The sequence below is a fragment of the Macrosteles quadrilineatus genome, unplaced genomic scaffold, assembly GCF_028750875.1.
Source record: "Macrosteles quadrilineatus isolate MER2022 unplaced genomic scaffold, UCM_ALF_1.0 Scaffold_10__1_contigs__length_6754688, whole genome shotgun sequence".
NCBI lineage: Eukaryota > Metazoa > Arthropoda > Insecta > Hemiptera > Cicadellidae > Macrosteles > Macrosteles quadrilineatus.
Window position 1 is genome coordinate 4,632,741 of NW_026542603.1, and position 15,121 is coordinate 4,647,861.

The following is a 15,121-nucleotide window of genomic DNA, read 5'->3' on the forward strand; positions in this document are numbered from 1 at the left end:
ATTTACAGTTAACTTCATTATTATCCTAGCTTATATTATCCAAGTCTGCGGGTTTCTAAAAGCTGATGCAGTAGGATTCTGTTTTTTTTTGTTCTTTTTTTTGCAACAAATAATATGTGTTAACCATATGTTTTATTTCAAAACTGAAACTGTATTTTGATAACTAACTATGTCATTTACTTGTAAATAAAAAAAGGCTTGACCATTATTTAAATAGTTTCAAAACATACTGTTCTAAATATTGAAGTAACCTCCCTATTATTCAAGGTTATTGGTATCCTACACGATTACTAGAAAAATACCCGGTATGGATCATAAACATCAACAAATGACGTTTTTGGCCCGAAAATAAACATTATTTAACATTGGTTAAATGGAATTGCTAAAACATATGTTCAATGCTATTAGTGGTATCCTAGGTATTCTCGCACCTGAATTTCTCAGTTTATTAACAGTGTACTGTACCTGAACTCTCATCATCAAGTGTTTGGATGACAGCATCAACAAATTCCTTCTGTTTATCATTGAGGTTGTTGTAGAGGCGATGGCCAATTTCATGAGATTGCCCTACGTTAAAAACCTCCTCATTCATCTCGAAGTCGTTAATATCATCCATTCCATAGTTCTCTACCCAAAAACGGAAGTTGCGTCCTAAAATAAGCACGTTTAAGTGTTAAAAATTTCTAAAAAGTGTCATTAAAGTTTTTGGAACACATCACAAATAACGATAAGTTAATAAAGCTGAAAGAATTTGGGTAAATAATTGGGAGTAATTATAGGTGATCAATCACCACCCAAAGGCTCAAAATGTTTGTTATTAAGACGATTTATTTTGCTGGAAGATCCGCAATTATGTATGTTTCAAGGTCGATATCTCCCAAATTAAAGTACTGTTTACAACAATGGTTAGAATAATGTGTGTCATGAATGTATTATTCATGAGTGAATAATATGATTAAATGGGGTTTGTGCTCTCTTATTTAAAACACACACTAATTTCCAACCCTTTTTTTATATTAAATTAACATATTTTAGGTTAGTTTTTAAAGACTGTTATAAAAATATCTGCAAAGGTTTGATTCTGAAATCATCTGTTTTTTATAAATTTGTGATTAATAAATAATAGTAAGGACTGTATTAGACCATCTTTGTTAATTATTTTGAAATTACTTTTAAAGACATTAAAATAATTGAATATTGATATGGTATTATGTATGATATGTTGAAGGAATTCACTAAAGATTGATATTTAACTTTGGTAGACCAATAGACAACATTCATCGACCATTGGCATGGCTAACCTACTCGCTGTCAGTTTAAGAGAAAGATATTATCATTTAAAATAAAATATAAATAAATATATTACAAATTTTGAAGGGGTATACACCCAAAATAAACTTAATTTAAGTTTTGTAATAAGTAATATTTATAAGTTGATTATTACCTTCTGTAGCTTCAGTATTTAGCTTGTAAGCTATGATTCTATATGCTCTGTTGTAAGCATCTTCTAGAGGGGTTCCAGAAATCTCTGCTTCTCTAAGAAAATCTTCTGCCAACTCGTCCTTAAACATATCCCAGAGACGTTTAGGGTTTTCTGGTGATCCGAGAATCAAGATTTGACAAAAGAGTGTCCTCATGACACTCGGCATCTTTGACAAAGCGGATTCCCGCAGCCCATCAATCCATTGCTGGTCATCATATGTAAGGCCTTTTGCCAGGCATGCTTGTTTATAAGTGGAATAGGCAGTCCCATTTACAAATTTAAGGTCTTCAAAACTTTTGGCATCTTTGGTATGAAAGAGGAGCATTCTCAAGTGATAAAGTTCAGGTTGGGCCACCAAGTTCACGGTGTGGATCCTTCCAATAGTTTTTGAGCTTCGCTGTCGTACCACCCATTCACTTGTTTTGCCTAACCATTTGTACTTTTCTGGCATCTGCCAGTAGAAGTAGTAGATTACTTCATTCCCATTCTCTTCTTCTATGTGAAGTTTAGAGTTGTGTTTAAAGTACGCCTCTAAGGTGGACCCTTTCAGGCCAGTGTCCGCTACATCTTCTTGTGTCTGTTCCATGTTTCCCACACGGTACTGACCTTCTAGATGGATGTCCAAACGTTGCACCGAATGGCTTTTCCTTTGGATTTCATTTCCAGCCAGCCTCCAACATGCTTCAGGGGGCGAAATATAACGTGCCTCAACAAATGTTTCTGCTTCATTATACATTATTCGGGCCACATTTTCAACAATTTTTACATTTGCGCAGTCATGTCCTTTATAAATGTATTTATAGAGGTACTTAACGGCTCTAACACTACCAACATACTCGATATTTATGTGACACATGTATTTCTTCAGTAAATAGCCATTGTATGGAGCAACATGTCTATTGTCCCGTGTAACTTTTTGTCCATCACTGTTTTTGCGGTACACCGCATGGACGTGAGAAAATTCTGGGTTATTTGGATCCAGTTGTGGGTCATACTGTCTCTTATAATTCGGTTTTTTGTTGTCAACAATTGACGTAAACTCTTGATGAGCTTTGGGGAATCCAAAGCGGCATTTAGCTGATCCACCCTTATTCTCCATACATGATGCAGACGGATTAACTTCGCCACATGGATTGTGAATCATCCATTTGAGGACCAACTCCCTTAGAACTGGGTCATCATTAGGAATTTCTGCCGAAATGAAAGTGTCTACTTCCTCTGGAGACCGGAGTTTGTCTTCATTTGCCATGATGACAAGAAGATGTAGGTGGGGTAATCCTCGTTTTTGGAATTCTATAGTGTAAACAAAAGCAGAAGACTTCCCAAAAATCTGTTTCTTACTGATATCTTCAACTATGCTGTCAAATTTCAATTTGGCTACCCTAGCCACAATGTCAGGTCTTTCTTGGGCAAACTGTTGTAGTTTAGAACCATCAGAGAGCTCAATACATGCAGCTTCTTTTAATTCTGGCCATGTTGGACTGCACGTTATTGTGATAAAAAAGTCTGGAGAGCCAAACCTTCGGACAATTGCCATAGCGTCTTCAAAGTGTTCAGTGAAATATCTCGTTGATCCGGGAAAAGATGATGGTAAAATCAGTTTTTCAGCAACTGTAGCATTTTTCTTTTCAGCCAATTCATTTAGAAAATGTGTTACTCCTGCATACTGATCAGCTTGAAGTTTCTTTTGGTTATATTTGATCCACTGAATACGATCACGTTCAACACGGATGTATGTGTCCACGACGTACTGTTGAAACAGTCTACCACCAAAGTGGAGAGCATTAAATCCAATCGACCTTAGATCTAATCCCTCTAGCAATGGTTCAGGAGGAAGAGCCTTGGCTTGTTCTGGACGAAAGGCTAACCTGTATTGAGCCAACTCCATCCTCGTCATGTGTGCACGGCTTGCATAAGGCGTTTTAAGAGGAAGCCCTACAGTAAACCCAAAAGTTCCTTTTGGGTAGAGGAGAGGGTAGGTGAATGGTTCTACTCGGCTGTCAATGTTCTTGAGCGTTATTAACTGTTTTCCTCGCTCCTTAATAACCATCTCATTTTCCGGGATGCTTTGGTCTGCATTTAATGTAATTACAGCAGCAACTTCATTATAAGTTGGTGAGTTGAATCGCCTGGGATCATCACCTAAAAGTAAACATCATAAATTAATGATATGAAAAACAAAAAATCTTAACTTTAATCATTATTTAGTTCTAAGAGAAAAATGACACAAAATGTAGGTACATTCCATATTTTTCTCATACATAACTTTACTTTTGAAACATACCCGTATAGTCTTGCTAAAGTTTAAAGATTATTCATTTATAAAAATAAAAAAAGACTGAATTAATTGTAGAGTGTTCATTTAATCCAGTAAATGAATAATAGTATTTGACGACTCTTCAAAAATACAAATGTACTAAAATCCTCTTTTCAATAAAGTTGTTTTGATGAAATTATTGATTATAAAAACCTCATTCAGAAAAATGTCAAGTTTATAAATTGCGTTACGCTTAATAACAAAGTTTATTATGTCCCAAAATTAATGCCGCACTCTTAATTGTTCAAAGCTACTTTATTAATGATCGTAGACAAATTAAACTGGTGCCATCTGAAAGAGCAGAGATTACCAAGTTTTGTTTTTATTATTTTAACAGTCTGTTGTAGTCATTCTTACATGTAATATAGAATAGCTACGGAGAAGAGAAGAGAAAGGAAATAAAAATGGCTACGGCTTGTTTGCTTATGCTTATGTGGAATTTTTCAGAGTTTAGTACTGAGATTGCAACAAAACGTTAGTTGTGGCGCCCTTTAATTAAATTTCCCTTCAGAGTCATCACATTTATGGAGGAGTAACACGAGACATCTTACTTGATAAGTTTGCATAAGTTTTTATGTTTAGTTACTGTTTATTTTGTATTTCTGATTTTATATTTTTGTAGCAACTACAAATAACATACAAAATAATTGTGATTAGAGAAAACAGTATTATTTTACCTGCACGTTCAGCAAACAGGAGGTGGACATGGGGTGGTTGGACACCAAGAGCTGCAGCACGTTGATTGTTTTCCTCAACTATCTCTCTCATCATCATAAAAGCCTGTGAAAATGGGTTTTGACTTCTCATGACCTCCTCTAAAATCTGTATTAGTTCTTGATTGATGCCTTGATTCATTGGTTCATTCATACGTTCTGCAACGGCTGTTTCCGGGTCAATGAAGTACATTTGGCCATATCTAGGTCTTTCCAAATCACCCTCACTGTTGCTGACTGGCTGAGCCGCCAAATTTAACTTGTGATACACTTGTCCACCAGCAGTAAATGTATAAATACCTTTACTATTGAAAGTCCTGTCATCAGCAACATTGAATGAAGAAAAAGCAAAACAGGCAGAAATATTTCGAATTTTATCGTGAAACTGTTTGGCTAGTCTGTGTTGTTTTGTGTACAGCAATGCCAATTCATTGGGAAACTCTGGCGCAGCTTGTTCAATGCGACCATGAAGGCAACAGTCACCAAACGAATTAGGGTGAATTCTGTTCTGCACTCTCTCTTTCAAAAAATGAACAGCACCACAATGAACACATGCAATGTCATACATTCCCAAATTGCTGTACTCTACGAGACTTGATGCAGCGGCTTTATAGGTTGGAAGTCGACTACGCTGAGAATTCTGTCGAATTTCAGCTGTACGACGACGCTGTTCTAGAAGGCGTTGAGCACGCTCGTCAACCACTTCAGCATCCCTGCGGTTGGCATCTATTTGCCTCTGTTCTTCAAGACGTCGAACACGCTCGTCTTCGTTCTCGGAGGCTCTGCGTATAGCGGCTGCTTGCCGCAGTTCTTCCAGACGTCGAACACGCTCGTCTTCGTCCTCGGCGGCTCTGCGGATAGCGGCTGCTTGCCGCAGTTCTTTCAGACGTCGAACACGCTCGTCTTCGTCCTCGGCGGCTCTACGGATAGCGGCTGCTTGCCGCAGTTCTTTCAGGCGTCGTGCTTGCTTGTCCTCCTCCTCGGCAGCCCTGCGGTTGACATCTCTTTGCCGCTGTTCTTCGAGGCGTCGTGCTCGTTTGTCCTCCTCCTCGGCAGCCCTGCGGTTGGCGTCTCTTTGTCGCTGTTCCTCAAGGCGAATGGCACGAACCTGGCTGTCTTCTGATATTCTTATTTGCTCAAAATAATTTACCCTTTCTTCCACCATAGACTGACATATTTGAGCACTTACATCTGAAATTATCTCCAGAGCCCTTATCTTCGCACATCTAATGGGTTTATTGGAAGTCATCAGCTGTACAAATAAAAAATCTGTATTAAGGTTACGTTAATTTGTAATACTGCAAAATTTGTATCCTAGTCTACTGAGAGTAAAAATTTAAGCATCACCTGGCCAATTTTAGAATATAAAATTCCTGTCTACACTTGTTGCATTATATCTTACTCTTGGCATACTCCAATACCAGAATCAGAATAACTAATCATCATGGAAAATAAACATAAATGTATAACAATTTCAACAAACAATAACAGAGGTCTATTTGTTTACTACACAGTAAAAATTCATGAAAATATATGAGTATCCTCTCTCCTATCTACCATTAATGGTTACTTTGGGCAAACGTTATCTTTCTATGGCAGTCTTTGGGTACCGGTACAAAAGCCATTTACACTGTCCAAAAAATCGAGTTATGCAATTTTTAACCACATATAAAAACAATGATGACAGATTCTTTTGCGTGTTAAGAATATATTTTTTACATTTTTCTGTTTGAACTAAATTCATAATTTTCTACAGTACATTAAATGTTATTTCAAATATGAATTAACCACAAAATGAACGGTTCAATTTTTTTAAATTATTCATTAGTACCGTAACAATGCGGTTCAGGTATAGTACTGCAAAATTACGAACATCCTTATTCCCATCCTTATTGAACAGCTGAAGCCAATTTTATTGTTAGTTCTGTCTGGTTTTCCATGGATGTCGTGTTTTGTTTACAATTTGTTTCTTGTTATTTCAGTAATTTAAACCCTCGTTTAACCAAATAAAACTATCTAATCATACTCATACTCACATTTTTATCTGATTGATCATTTAACACGCGCACTCCATTTGGGATCTGAAATTAAAATATTTGTCTTTTATGCTTGTTGGAAAGGTAATTTTCATTGTACAGTATCTAAGTGTAAGCTATTTTTCGATCATCGTAAAATTGGTGACTGATTACTTACTTTATTGGTTATTGGTATTATTAATTTATCACAAAATAATATTTTTAAACTAAATTAATTAATTGTTTTGAATAATTTTACATTAATAATACGGTTGAGATGATAATAACAACTCACATTTTGTTCAGATTGAACTTCTAAGACACATACACCAGACCCCTCAGGTCCTTCAGGTTCAGGTTCAGGTTCAAGTTCTTTTGCAACCTAAAATATAAAAAAATGTGTTATCAATGAAAGTAAATTTAAGCTATAAAGGTCCTAAAAAATTGTAACTAACCCTCTTCCTCCTCATGCTACTTAGGCTACTTACTTTCCGTGTCCGGAAATCAGACTTTGCTTTTCCAGAAATTAGCTACCGATATGGCTTTGTTATTCGCTTGTAAAAGGTCATCTAATGTGCAAGACTGGTCTAGGCGTGGACATCAGTAGATGGCCGGGATCCTGAACAACACCACACGCACACAAGATGTTTTCTTCGTCATGTGATGATGTAAGAGACCCATTTCTGCATGTTTGTCTTGCATTTTGGTACTGTACCTCGACCCTGATTCGATCTAGCTAGAGTCTTCCACACCGTGATGAAGGCATAGCCAGTTCCTCCCTGGCTGGTATGCGAGGGTTGGCCTCCCACCTTGCCACCCGATTGCTTGAGAGTGATCCATCCAGAACTCGTGTCCGTGATATGAAGCTTTTTTGGACCGAAGTATGACACTAAGATATTTGTGTGTAGGACAATGCTCAAGACGGTCTCCACACCATGTCACATTCAACTTACGACCTGCTTCTCTATTGTTTGGGTGAAAAAGGCACAAACTTTCTACTTAAAACACTCTTGCTACTTCAATAGAACAAATTCCTGAATGATATTAGATTTTACAAATAATAATAATGATAATTGCTGGATGCTAGCTCATAGGCTACAAAGCCATTCTTATCTACACAGGTTTTGAAGTATTGAAAACATACCTTAAATTCCTCATGAGCTTGCCTAACTACTTAAATTTATTAGAGAAACTGATATCATTATATTTATTTAACCATATTGACCAGTTGGACAATCAGTTGGACAAAAGTTAAGAACTCAAATTTTGTTTTCAAACAAATAAGTTTATTCCTTAGTTATCCTACCGTTATAGAATAGTTTTAATCAATCCTAAATGAAATATGTAACTAATGTTAATAACGATGTTTACAAAATAAAAAAAAAACTCACATTTTCTCCTAGTTGGGACTCTATAACGTTTAGGCTAACCGGGTGTCCATTAGCTTTGCAATTAAATAAAAAAGAATGTTATGTTCTTTGAAGAACGTTGATATCATATATAATCAAGTAATGGATCAGTTTTAATTAGTTAAGCCTAATAACTTTTAACTACCAATCATAAAAATTGTCATCTAACTTTTTAAGTACCTTATACACAATGAGCTATAGAGAAATATAAAATAAGCAACTCTATTCCAATTTCTGTATTCGTGGTGTAAGCTACTTAGTAATGACATACCACACGAACTTAATGTATGTAATTAAATTAATAAAGGTATATATTTTATAGCTTACCTGTTCTTCATCAGCTTTGTGCCTTTTAAAGAAATTCCCCAACTTCTTCAAACCTTTATTTGGTGGTCGTCCTCTTTTCATGATTTCAGATTTTTTGTTGAGTACATTTCCATCTAGTAACGAATCTTTTGAGGCAATATGTTTACAAACCAAACTCTATTGTTGATACGTTAATCACAAACATGTGACTTTTTAAACCACATGTGCATAATGCAACATTATTTCAGTATTAGTTTTGCCATTTTCATTTCAGTATTAGTTTTGCCGTATTACATAATGACATAATACAATCCAATCGGATTGAGTCGACTCTAGGTAGATTTTAAACCAAGTTGGCCACAATAAGATTAAAATTTAATCGACTTCTTTCGAGCTAGTGATATAGTAATACACTTTTTACCTCTAGAGTTGAGATATAGTTACCAATGTATGCGCTTGCATGAAGCTCATACAATTGACATACCACTTTTCCATAATTTCATACTACATAAATATCTTACCCTTCTCTTAGCATTTAAGCATAGATAGAACATGATAAAACATAGTCTCTTAGTAGATTTCCCATCCTTATTGAACAGCTGAAGCCAATTTTATTGTTAGTTCTGTCTGGTTTTCCATGGATGTCGTGTTTTGTTTACAATTTGTTTCTTGTTATTTCAGTAATTTAAACCCTCGTTTAACCAAATAAAACTATCTAATCATAAACAATAACTCGTCCCCTAGCTATATAACCAAACGGTGAGACACAAATAATGAGAAACTAACCCTAAAATAATATAAACAAATTGTAAACAAAAAACGACATCTACAGAAAACTGGACAGAACTAACAATAAAATTGGCTTCAGCTGTTCCATAAGGATGGGAAATATACCCGTAGCATTTTAGTATTTTAGATACATTAATCCAAATGCCGCGGACTTCCTACACTCCGCACTGCTAGCCTTTACTACAAACAATGTACTGTATCGAGTAATCTTCAGTATAATCTTTGCTTAATAGTAACAACTAACTGATGTTTTTCCTTTTGTACTGTATTTGTAATTTGCTTGTATACTGTGGGTAGTAGGCTTATTATGAACACATGCTACAACTTCAAGTCTGTTGTTTACTTTTTCCTTGTTATTTAATTCAGCCAACATGGTTACCTAGCAACCCATAAGACTAATGTTAAAAAAATGTGATTTTCAGTTCCATTTTTCTACGTAATTAGATTTTTGTTGGCAGTTCTAACTTCAGTAATTTAAACCCTCGTTTAACCAAATAAAACTATCTAATCATAAACAATAACTCGTCCCCTAGCTATATAACCAAACGGTGAGACACAAATAATGAGAAACTAACCCTAAAATAATATAAACAAATTGTAAACAAAAAACGACATCTACAGAAAACTGGACAGAACTAACAATAAAATTGGCTTCAGCTGTTCCATAAGGATGGGAAATATACCCGTAGCATTTTAGTATTTTAGATACATTAATCCAAATGCCGCGGACTTCCTACACTCCGCACTGCTAGCCTTTACTACAAACAATGTACTGTATCGAGTAATCTTCAGTATAATCTTTGCTTAATAGTAACAACTAACTGATGTTTTTCCTTTTGTACTGTATTTGTAATTTGCTTGTATACTGTGGGTAGTAGGCTTATTATGAACACATGCTACAACTTCAAGTCTGTTGTTTACTTTTTCCTTGTTATTTAATTCAGCCAACATGGTTACCTAGCAACCCATAAGACTAATGTTAAAAAAATGTGATTTTCAGTTCCATTTTTCTACGTAATTAGATTTTTGTTGGCAGTTCTAACTTCAGTAAACTCGTTTTTAGGCCAGAAATAAACTATTTACAAAATTTGAAGAAAATCGTCGGAGCCGTTTTCGAGATCTTTGTGCAAGCAAGCATACATACATACAAGCAAACATTGCTCATATTAGATTATAGGATAATAATAATAATTACTCCTATATACTCAGTATAATTATTCTAAGTTTGGGTAATTTTAATTTTATTGTTGTTGTGATACCTACTGATTACTAACTTCTAATTGGTTCAGCTGATTTGCAAAGATTAAAATTTCTTGAGTAAGATTTTAAGCCAATGATTTAGCTAATTAATTAACATTCAGGCAATTAAGAATACAACATATTTTGTGTACTCAATTTATACTACCCTACTCTATAGTATATCTTTAGAGAAATCTTATGTTCAAAGTGTTTGTGTGAATATTTTGTTCAAACTTTACTAATGCTTATGTTATTCTATAATAAGTATTCCTGGGAACTCATTTCAATCCTCAACAGCAGTTGCAGTACAGGTAGAAACTAACTGGCTTATTTGGTTTCCAACTTTTGGTGTGTGTACTTTGCGTGCTTTGCTTGATTCCTGTTCCATTCATTTCAACCTTTTACTAGGTAAGTAAATCTATGAAATAAAAGTACAGTAATACCTCACTTATTCGACTATTTGTGGACTTGGAGGTTTGTCTAGTTATCCAAGATATTGGAATTTGTAATGGGTTTTAATAAATAAATTCATAACAGACTAATTTTTACATACAATTTTATTACAAACATGAGTATTTTTACATGTTGAGTAAACAATCCTCAAAGAAATGTTGAGTTGAATGTATATTAAAACTAAATGTTCTGGGGAAATAGCTTATATTTTGTGCACCCTGTCAGCTTTTGACTGTCCAGTTAGTGAGGTCCTACTGTATATGTATTTATAATCAGAGTAATCAACATTTCCAAAGAAATAGGCAAGTTCGGTACGTGTACTTGAAAATAGAAAACTATGTTTATCTTTTAATTAGTGGTTATCTGATGATGGATACATTTTTTTATGGATATATATATATATATGATATATACTATAGATATAATTTGATGATTGCAGATCAGAGTGATTATCAAACCTCAATCAGGTTTGAAGTTTATTACTAAAAGTAGTCAATGCTATTTAAAATCCATTTTCAATTATGTCCTCTTTGACTGGTCAAATATTCATCTAAAGAATCAGCTGTTACTATTATAATTCACCTGTCATTTGGTTTTAAAGAATGTTGGTCAGCATCAATGGATACCTTTTTAGATACTTTTTTTCTCTCCGCTAGATTGTAAGATTTAAAATTAATTGCCTTGCCAACACACTGCCTCCAGATTTCACGATTTATTGCTTCTTCCCATTCTTCTCAGGTATTTTCTTACTTGATCTTTCTACCTCAGTTGGGCCTTCCAGGAGGTCTTCTACCGTCGGGGTTGTTGATTAGGGGGTTTTTCACTAAGAAGCCCTCTTCCTTTCTAAACACATGGGCCCACCTAAATCTTTTATTTCTCATCTTGGCTACATTATCTGGATCCCTATACAACTCTCTCAACTCCCTGTTATGCTTTGCTTTCCATTTTCCATTTCCTATAATCATTAATAGACTGTATAACTTATGATATTTGTTTTTACAGCAAGTTCCATTCAACCCTGCAGCGTTTTTAGCTCGTCCAGTGTCGTCTGCAGTCATCAGCCCGTCTCAGTGTCCCAACGATGACTCCGATTAATCTTGGGATCATCAATTGCACATCCAGGAGTATACTTGTCATATTGTCACCCTAACCATTCACCTAACAAATAATAGTTTTTGTCTACAGTTGTAAGCAATACAATTTTGAGAATATATTTGCTGTGTTTCAATGGATCACAACTATTTAAAAATTCAAAGCCATGTTTGTTACTACTTTCTAATAGAAGTACTGAACTTTAACTGTTCAGTTTTAGTTCTTACAATATTTAAGCCCTTGAAATATCTTTTGAATTTCTTTTGTAAAGGTAAATAAATAAGATGGATACAAACCCTTTATGTTGAACAATTTCAATTGAGTGGGAATTCTTGTAGGAGCATTATGGGCTTATTTTTTACTCCCCTAGTGTGTACAATAATATACACCAATATAACTGTATTGGATAAGTTTAATCTGTTATGGACAGTAACGAAAACAGTTTATAGAGAATACAAAACCTCCATCTTGAACAATTTACATTGATAATGAGGTAATGGTTAGAATTCCTACCATCACAGTTCTACTCTGTTTTACTTTACAGTTTACAGAGTACTTTACAGTAGGACCTTAATAACTCGTACCTAGATATCTTGGACTATTTTTTATCTCAAATTATCATAATCCCCTTGATATCCTGGTAAACCGCATTGTTGAAAATACCATTATAACTTTTTAAATATTTAACCTTGATAAAATGAGTTTTGACATTTTGTGATATGTAATTTAGGTACTCTATTACTCGAAGGTCCTCGTTCAAAAGCCTCAATAATTCAAAGTGTACCTTTATAATTCGTAGTTCTCATGATTTGCTTCATTACTCCAAGTTTTATGCCCTACTGTGCTAGTTAGCTCTTTTTAACTCTTGTTGAGTTGTGGAAATTTGTGGGTATTGGACGTCATGTCGTCAGTAAATGTAAAATGTTGACATACAACAACAAAAATAAATATGAAACCCTGGTTAAAACAGGTAACAGCTGAAAGTGATGAAAATTTGGTTTCAAGCATAACAAAAAGTCTTGTTTTGATGGAACAAACACAGTACTAGGCCTATTTATTTCAAAATAATTGTTGATTTGCATTTCATACAGTAGCCTATTTGAAATAAACAAGCAACTTTATCTAAATTATTGTTGTCAACTTGGTTTGTACCGTGCAAAAGGCTTCAATCAGTATATTAAATACTGTACTGTGTCTTTACAATACATTTTTATCTTGCTTCTACAATTTACTCTCAAGTGCATAGAAATAGCGTGAGCTTGAGTTATAAAGGTATAGCAATTTAAAAGTTGAGTTATGAAGGTCATGACGTACCGGTACCATAGTGTTTAACATCTCATTACTACCAAGTTTTGGTAACCATGATAACTCGAACGTCACATAAAAAACTTGATAGGTTGAATGTTTTCCCTTACCTCAGATATCAAAGTCTTACTGTGTAACAATATACTGTGAACCAGTAAAATTTACTGTTTTGAATGGTTCCTTGAATAAAATTGCTGTAAGAGCAACCAAATATAGTTTCAGGGGATGTTAAAGTCTTCTTGGAGTGACTAATACTTGTAAGGTCAGGGTTCGAATCTCTTAAATCACCAACGGCTTTGGGATAATGTAACTCGGGGTTTCAAAAATCACCTTTATCTGCAGGACTATCTTTATAAATAAGTCTATTATAACTTGAAAACCCTTTGCGGTCGAATAGCGAGTATAGGTCGCCGCCCGCCATTTTGCCGACTGCTCAAAAATGGCGACCTACAAGGACCAAAAAAAAAAAAAATTATTCAAAAATCAAAAAAGTTATTTTTTTGTCGAATGGCAAGTATAGGTTGCTGGGCGCCATTTTCCTGGCTGATTGAATGGCAAGCTAAATTAACCGGAAAATGTGGAAAAAATTCGACCTCAAAGGGTTAAAAGTAAAATTTGATAGCTGAGTTGTTGTTAGAGTTACTTATCTGACAATCAAAAAATTGATTACTAGTTTGATCATGAGAAAAGTCAGTAGATTTCGGCCGACCCAGCTGTTCTCATATCATTGGGATCTTAATAAATGATTCTGGTTTAAAGCCCGTAGCAGAGCTAACCTACCTACACCTACACATTCGTCCATGGAACCAAAGAATATGAAAGTCATTGATTCTACCCACTTGTTGTTCTTTCATAATCAGCCAAAAATATGCAACTAAGTAGCGTTGTTCTCATTAAAATAGTGATATATTGTATAACTCTCTCCGCTAAAAACAATAGGTAGGTACTCTAAAACTAATAATGGCGATATATAATTTGTGTTAAAATAATATTGAGATTTAGCTTTCAAATCAAAGAGAAAGGGATATTAATGTGTAATGTAATAACATTGTTGAATCCGTGCTAGCAGTGCATTCCCTGAAGACTGCGATATATTTTACAGAAATAACATAAATCTCGCTACAACGTCAAACTTTTACACCTCAGGAAGATATCAAGCTGTGTAATATCCTCTGTTTTAGGGTTACGAGCCTCTTGAAGTACCATATGTTGTAAAATATAGCCTACTGTAATTTTATTATTTTGATACTTTGTAGTAGACTGCAATTTGTTTGAAATATATTGTATATTTTAACCTTTTTCGAACTGATCATGACCTAAAATATCACATTCTCTGTGACACAACTAACAAAATTAGTAGATTTCCAGTAAAGATTTTTAAAGATAAATTCGTTTTCAAAACGAAAACAATTTAAACTCATGGATTCTATAATAAAAAAGCACATATATCGTAAGAAGCTTATGCAGTATTTCACAGGAAATGACTTCTCAAACTGATCACTGTTATCCGGAAATATAGATAACTAGTGGCCTGGTAAAATTATTTTACCTCTAATCACATGTTATTACAAACCTCGATAAGAAGTCAACCTTGATAACAAGTCTTATTCTACAATCCCCATGAGAGTCTTGTTATCAAGGTTTACTGTATTATTGAGATGATATTTTTTTTTTTAAACTGAATTCTTTACAGCACAAAAAATTATTTTGGCCATTCAATTTTTTTTTTAATAAAATTTGTATGTGATTTAAAGACTCACTAGGTGAAACCGTGGGAATTCGCACAAATAATACATTGGGATATTATAGCAACGTCATTAGAAGTTGCGTCGTTGTATCGACTTTGGGGTCTTAAGGCTCGATCGTTGGCTATATGCATTCATAGTTCTTTTTGCTGCCATTAGGAGTATTTTGCAGGATGGAGCTCATAATGCTGAAAACTTGCGCGTATGGATTAATATCAACCAAATGATGAGTCAAAATGTGTAAGAGTTCAGTGC

At 34.5% G+C, this 15,121-nt stretch overlaps 4 protein-coding genes across 9 annotated transcripts in view; 1 reads left to right on the plus strand and 3 right to left on the minus strand.

Moving 5' to 3' along the window:
* The window catches only part of LOC129004718 (eukaryotic translation initiation factor 4E-binding protein Mextli-like), a 55,357-nt gene extending 43,420 nt beyond the window's left edge, over positions 1-11,937 (plus strand). For all 6 annotated transcript variants that reach the window (XM_054433297.1, XM_054433294.1, XM_054433298.1 and 3 more), the window contains one exon: positions 11,727-11,937. In XM_054433297.1, the coding sequence (XP_054289272.1) occupies positions 11,727-11,819 (93 nt within the window). In that variant the 3' untranslated portion in view covers positions 11,820-11,937. The remainder of the gene's footprint in view (positions 1-11,726) is intronic.
* Positions 1-15,121, minus strand: part of LOC129004719 (uncharacterized) — a 372,634-nt gene that overhangs the window by 53,369 nt on the left and 304,144 nt on the right. The gene's annotated exons all lie outside the window — the stretch shown is intronic.
* LOC129004720 (uncharacterized) lies at positions 314-2,206 on the minus strand. Its single transcript, XM_054433302.1, has 2 exons — positions 1,445-2,206; positions 314-651 (listed from the first exon to the last, which is right to left on the minus strand). Exons 1-2 carry the CDS (start codon positions 2,067-2,069, stop codon positions 449-451), a joined length of 828 nt encoding a protein of 275 aa, XP_054289277.1. The 5' UTR covers positions 2,070-2,206; the 3' UTR covers positions 314-448.
* LOC129004676 (uncharacterized) lies at positions 2,093-8,345 on the minus strand. The gene is made up of 5 exons (XM_054433235.1): positions 8,265-8,345; positions 6,824-6,910; positions 4,478-5,765; positions 2,320-3,625; positions 2,093-2,189 (listed from the first exon to the last, which is right to left on the minus strand). Exons 1-5 carry the CDS (start codon positions 8,343-8,345, stop codon positions 2,093-2,095), a joined length of 2,859 nt encoding a protein of 952 aa, XP_054289210.1.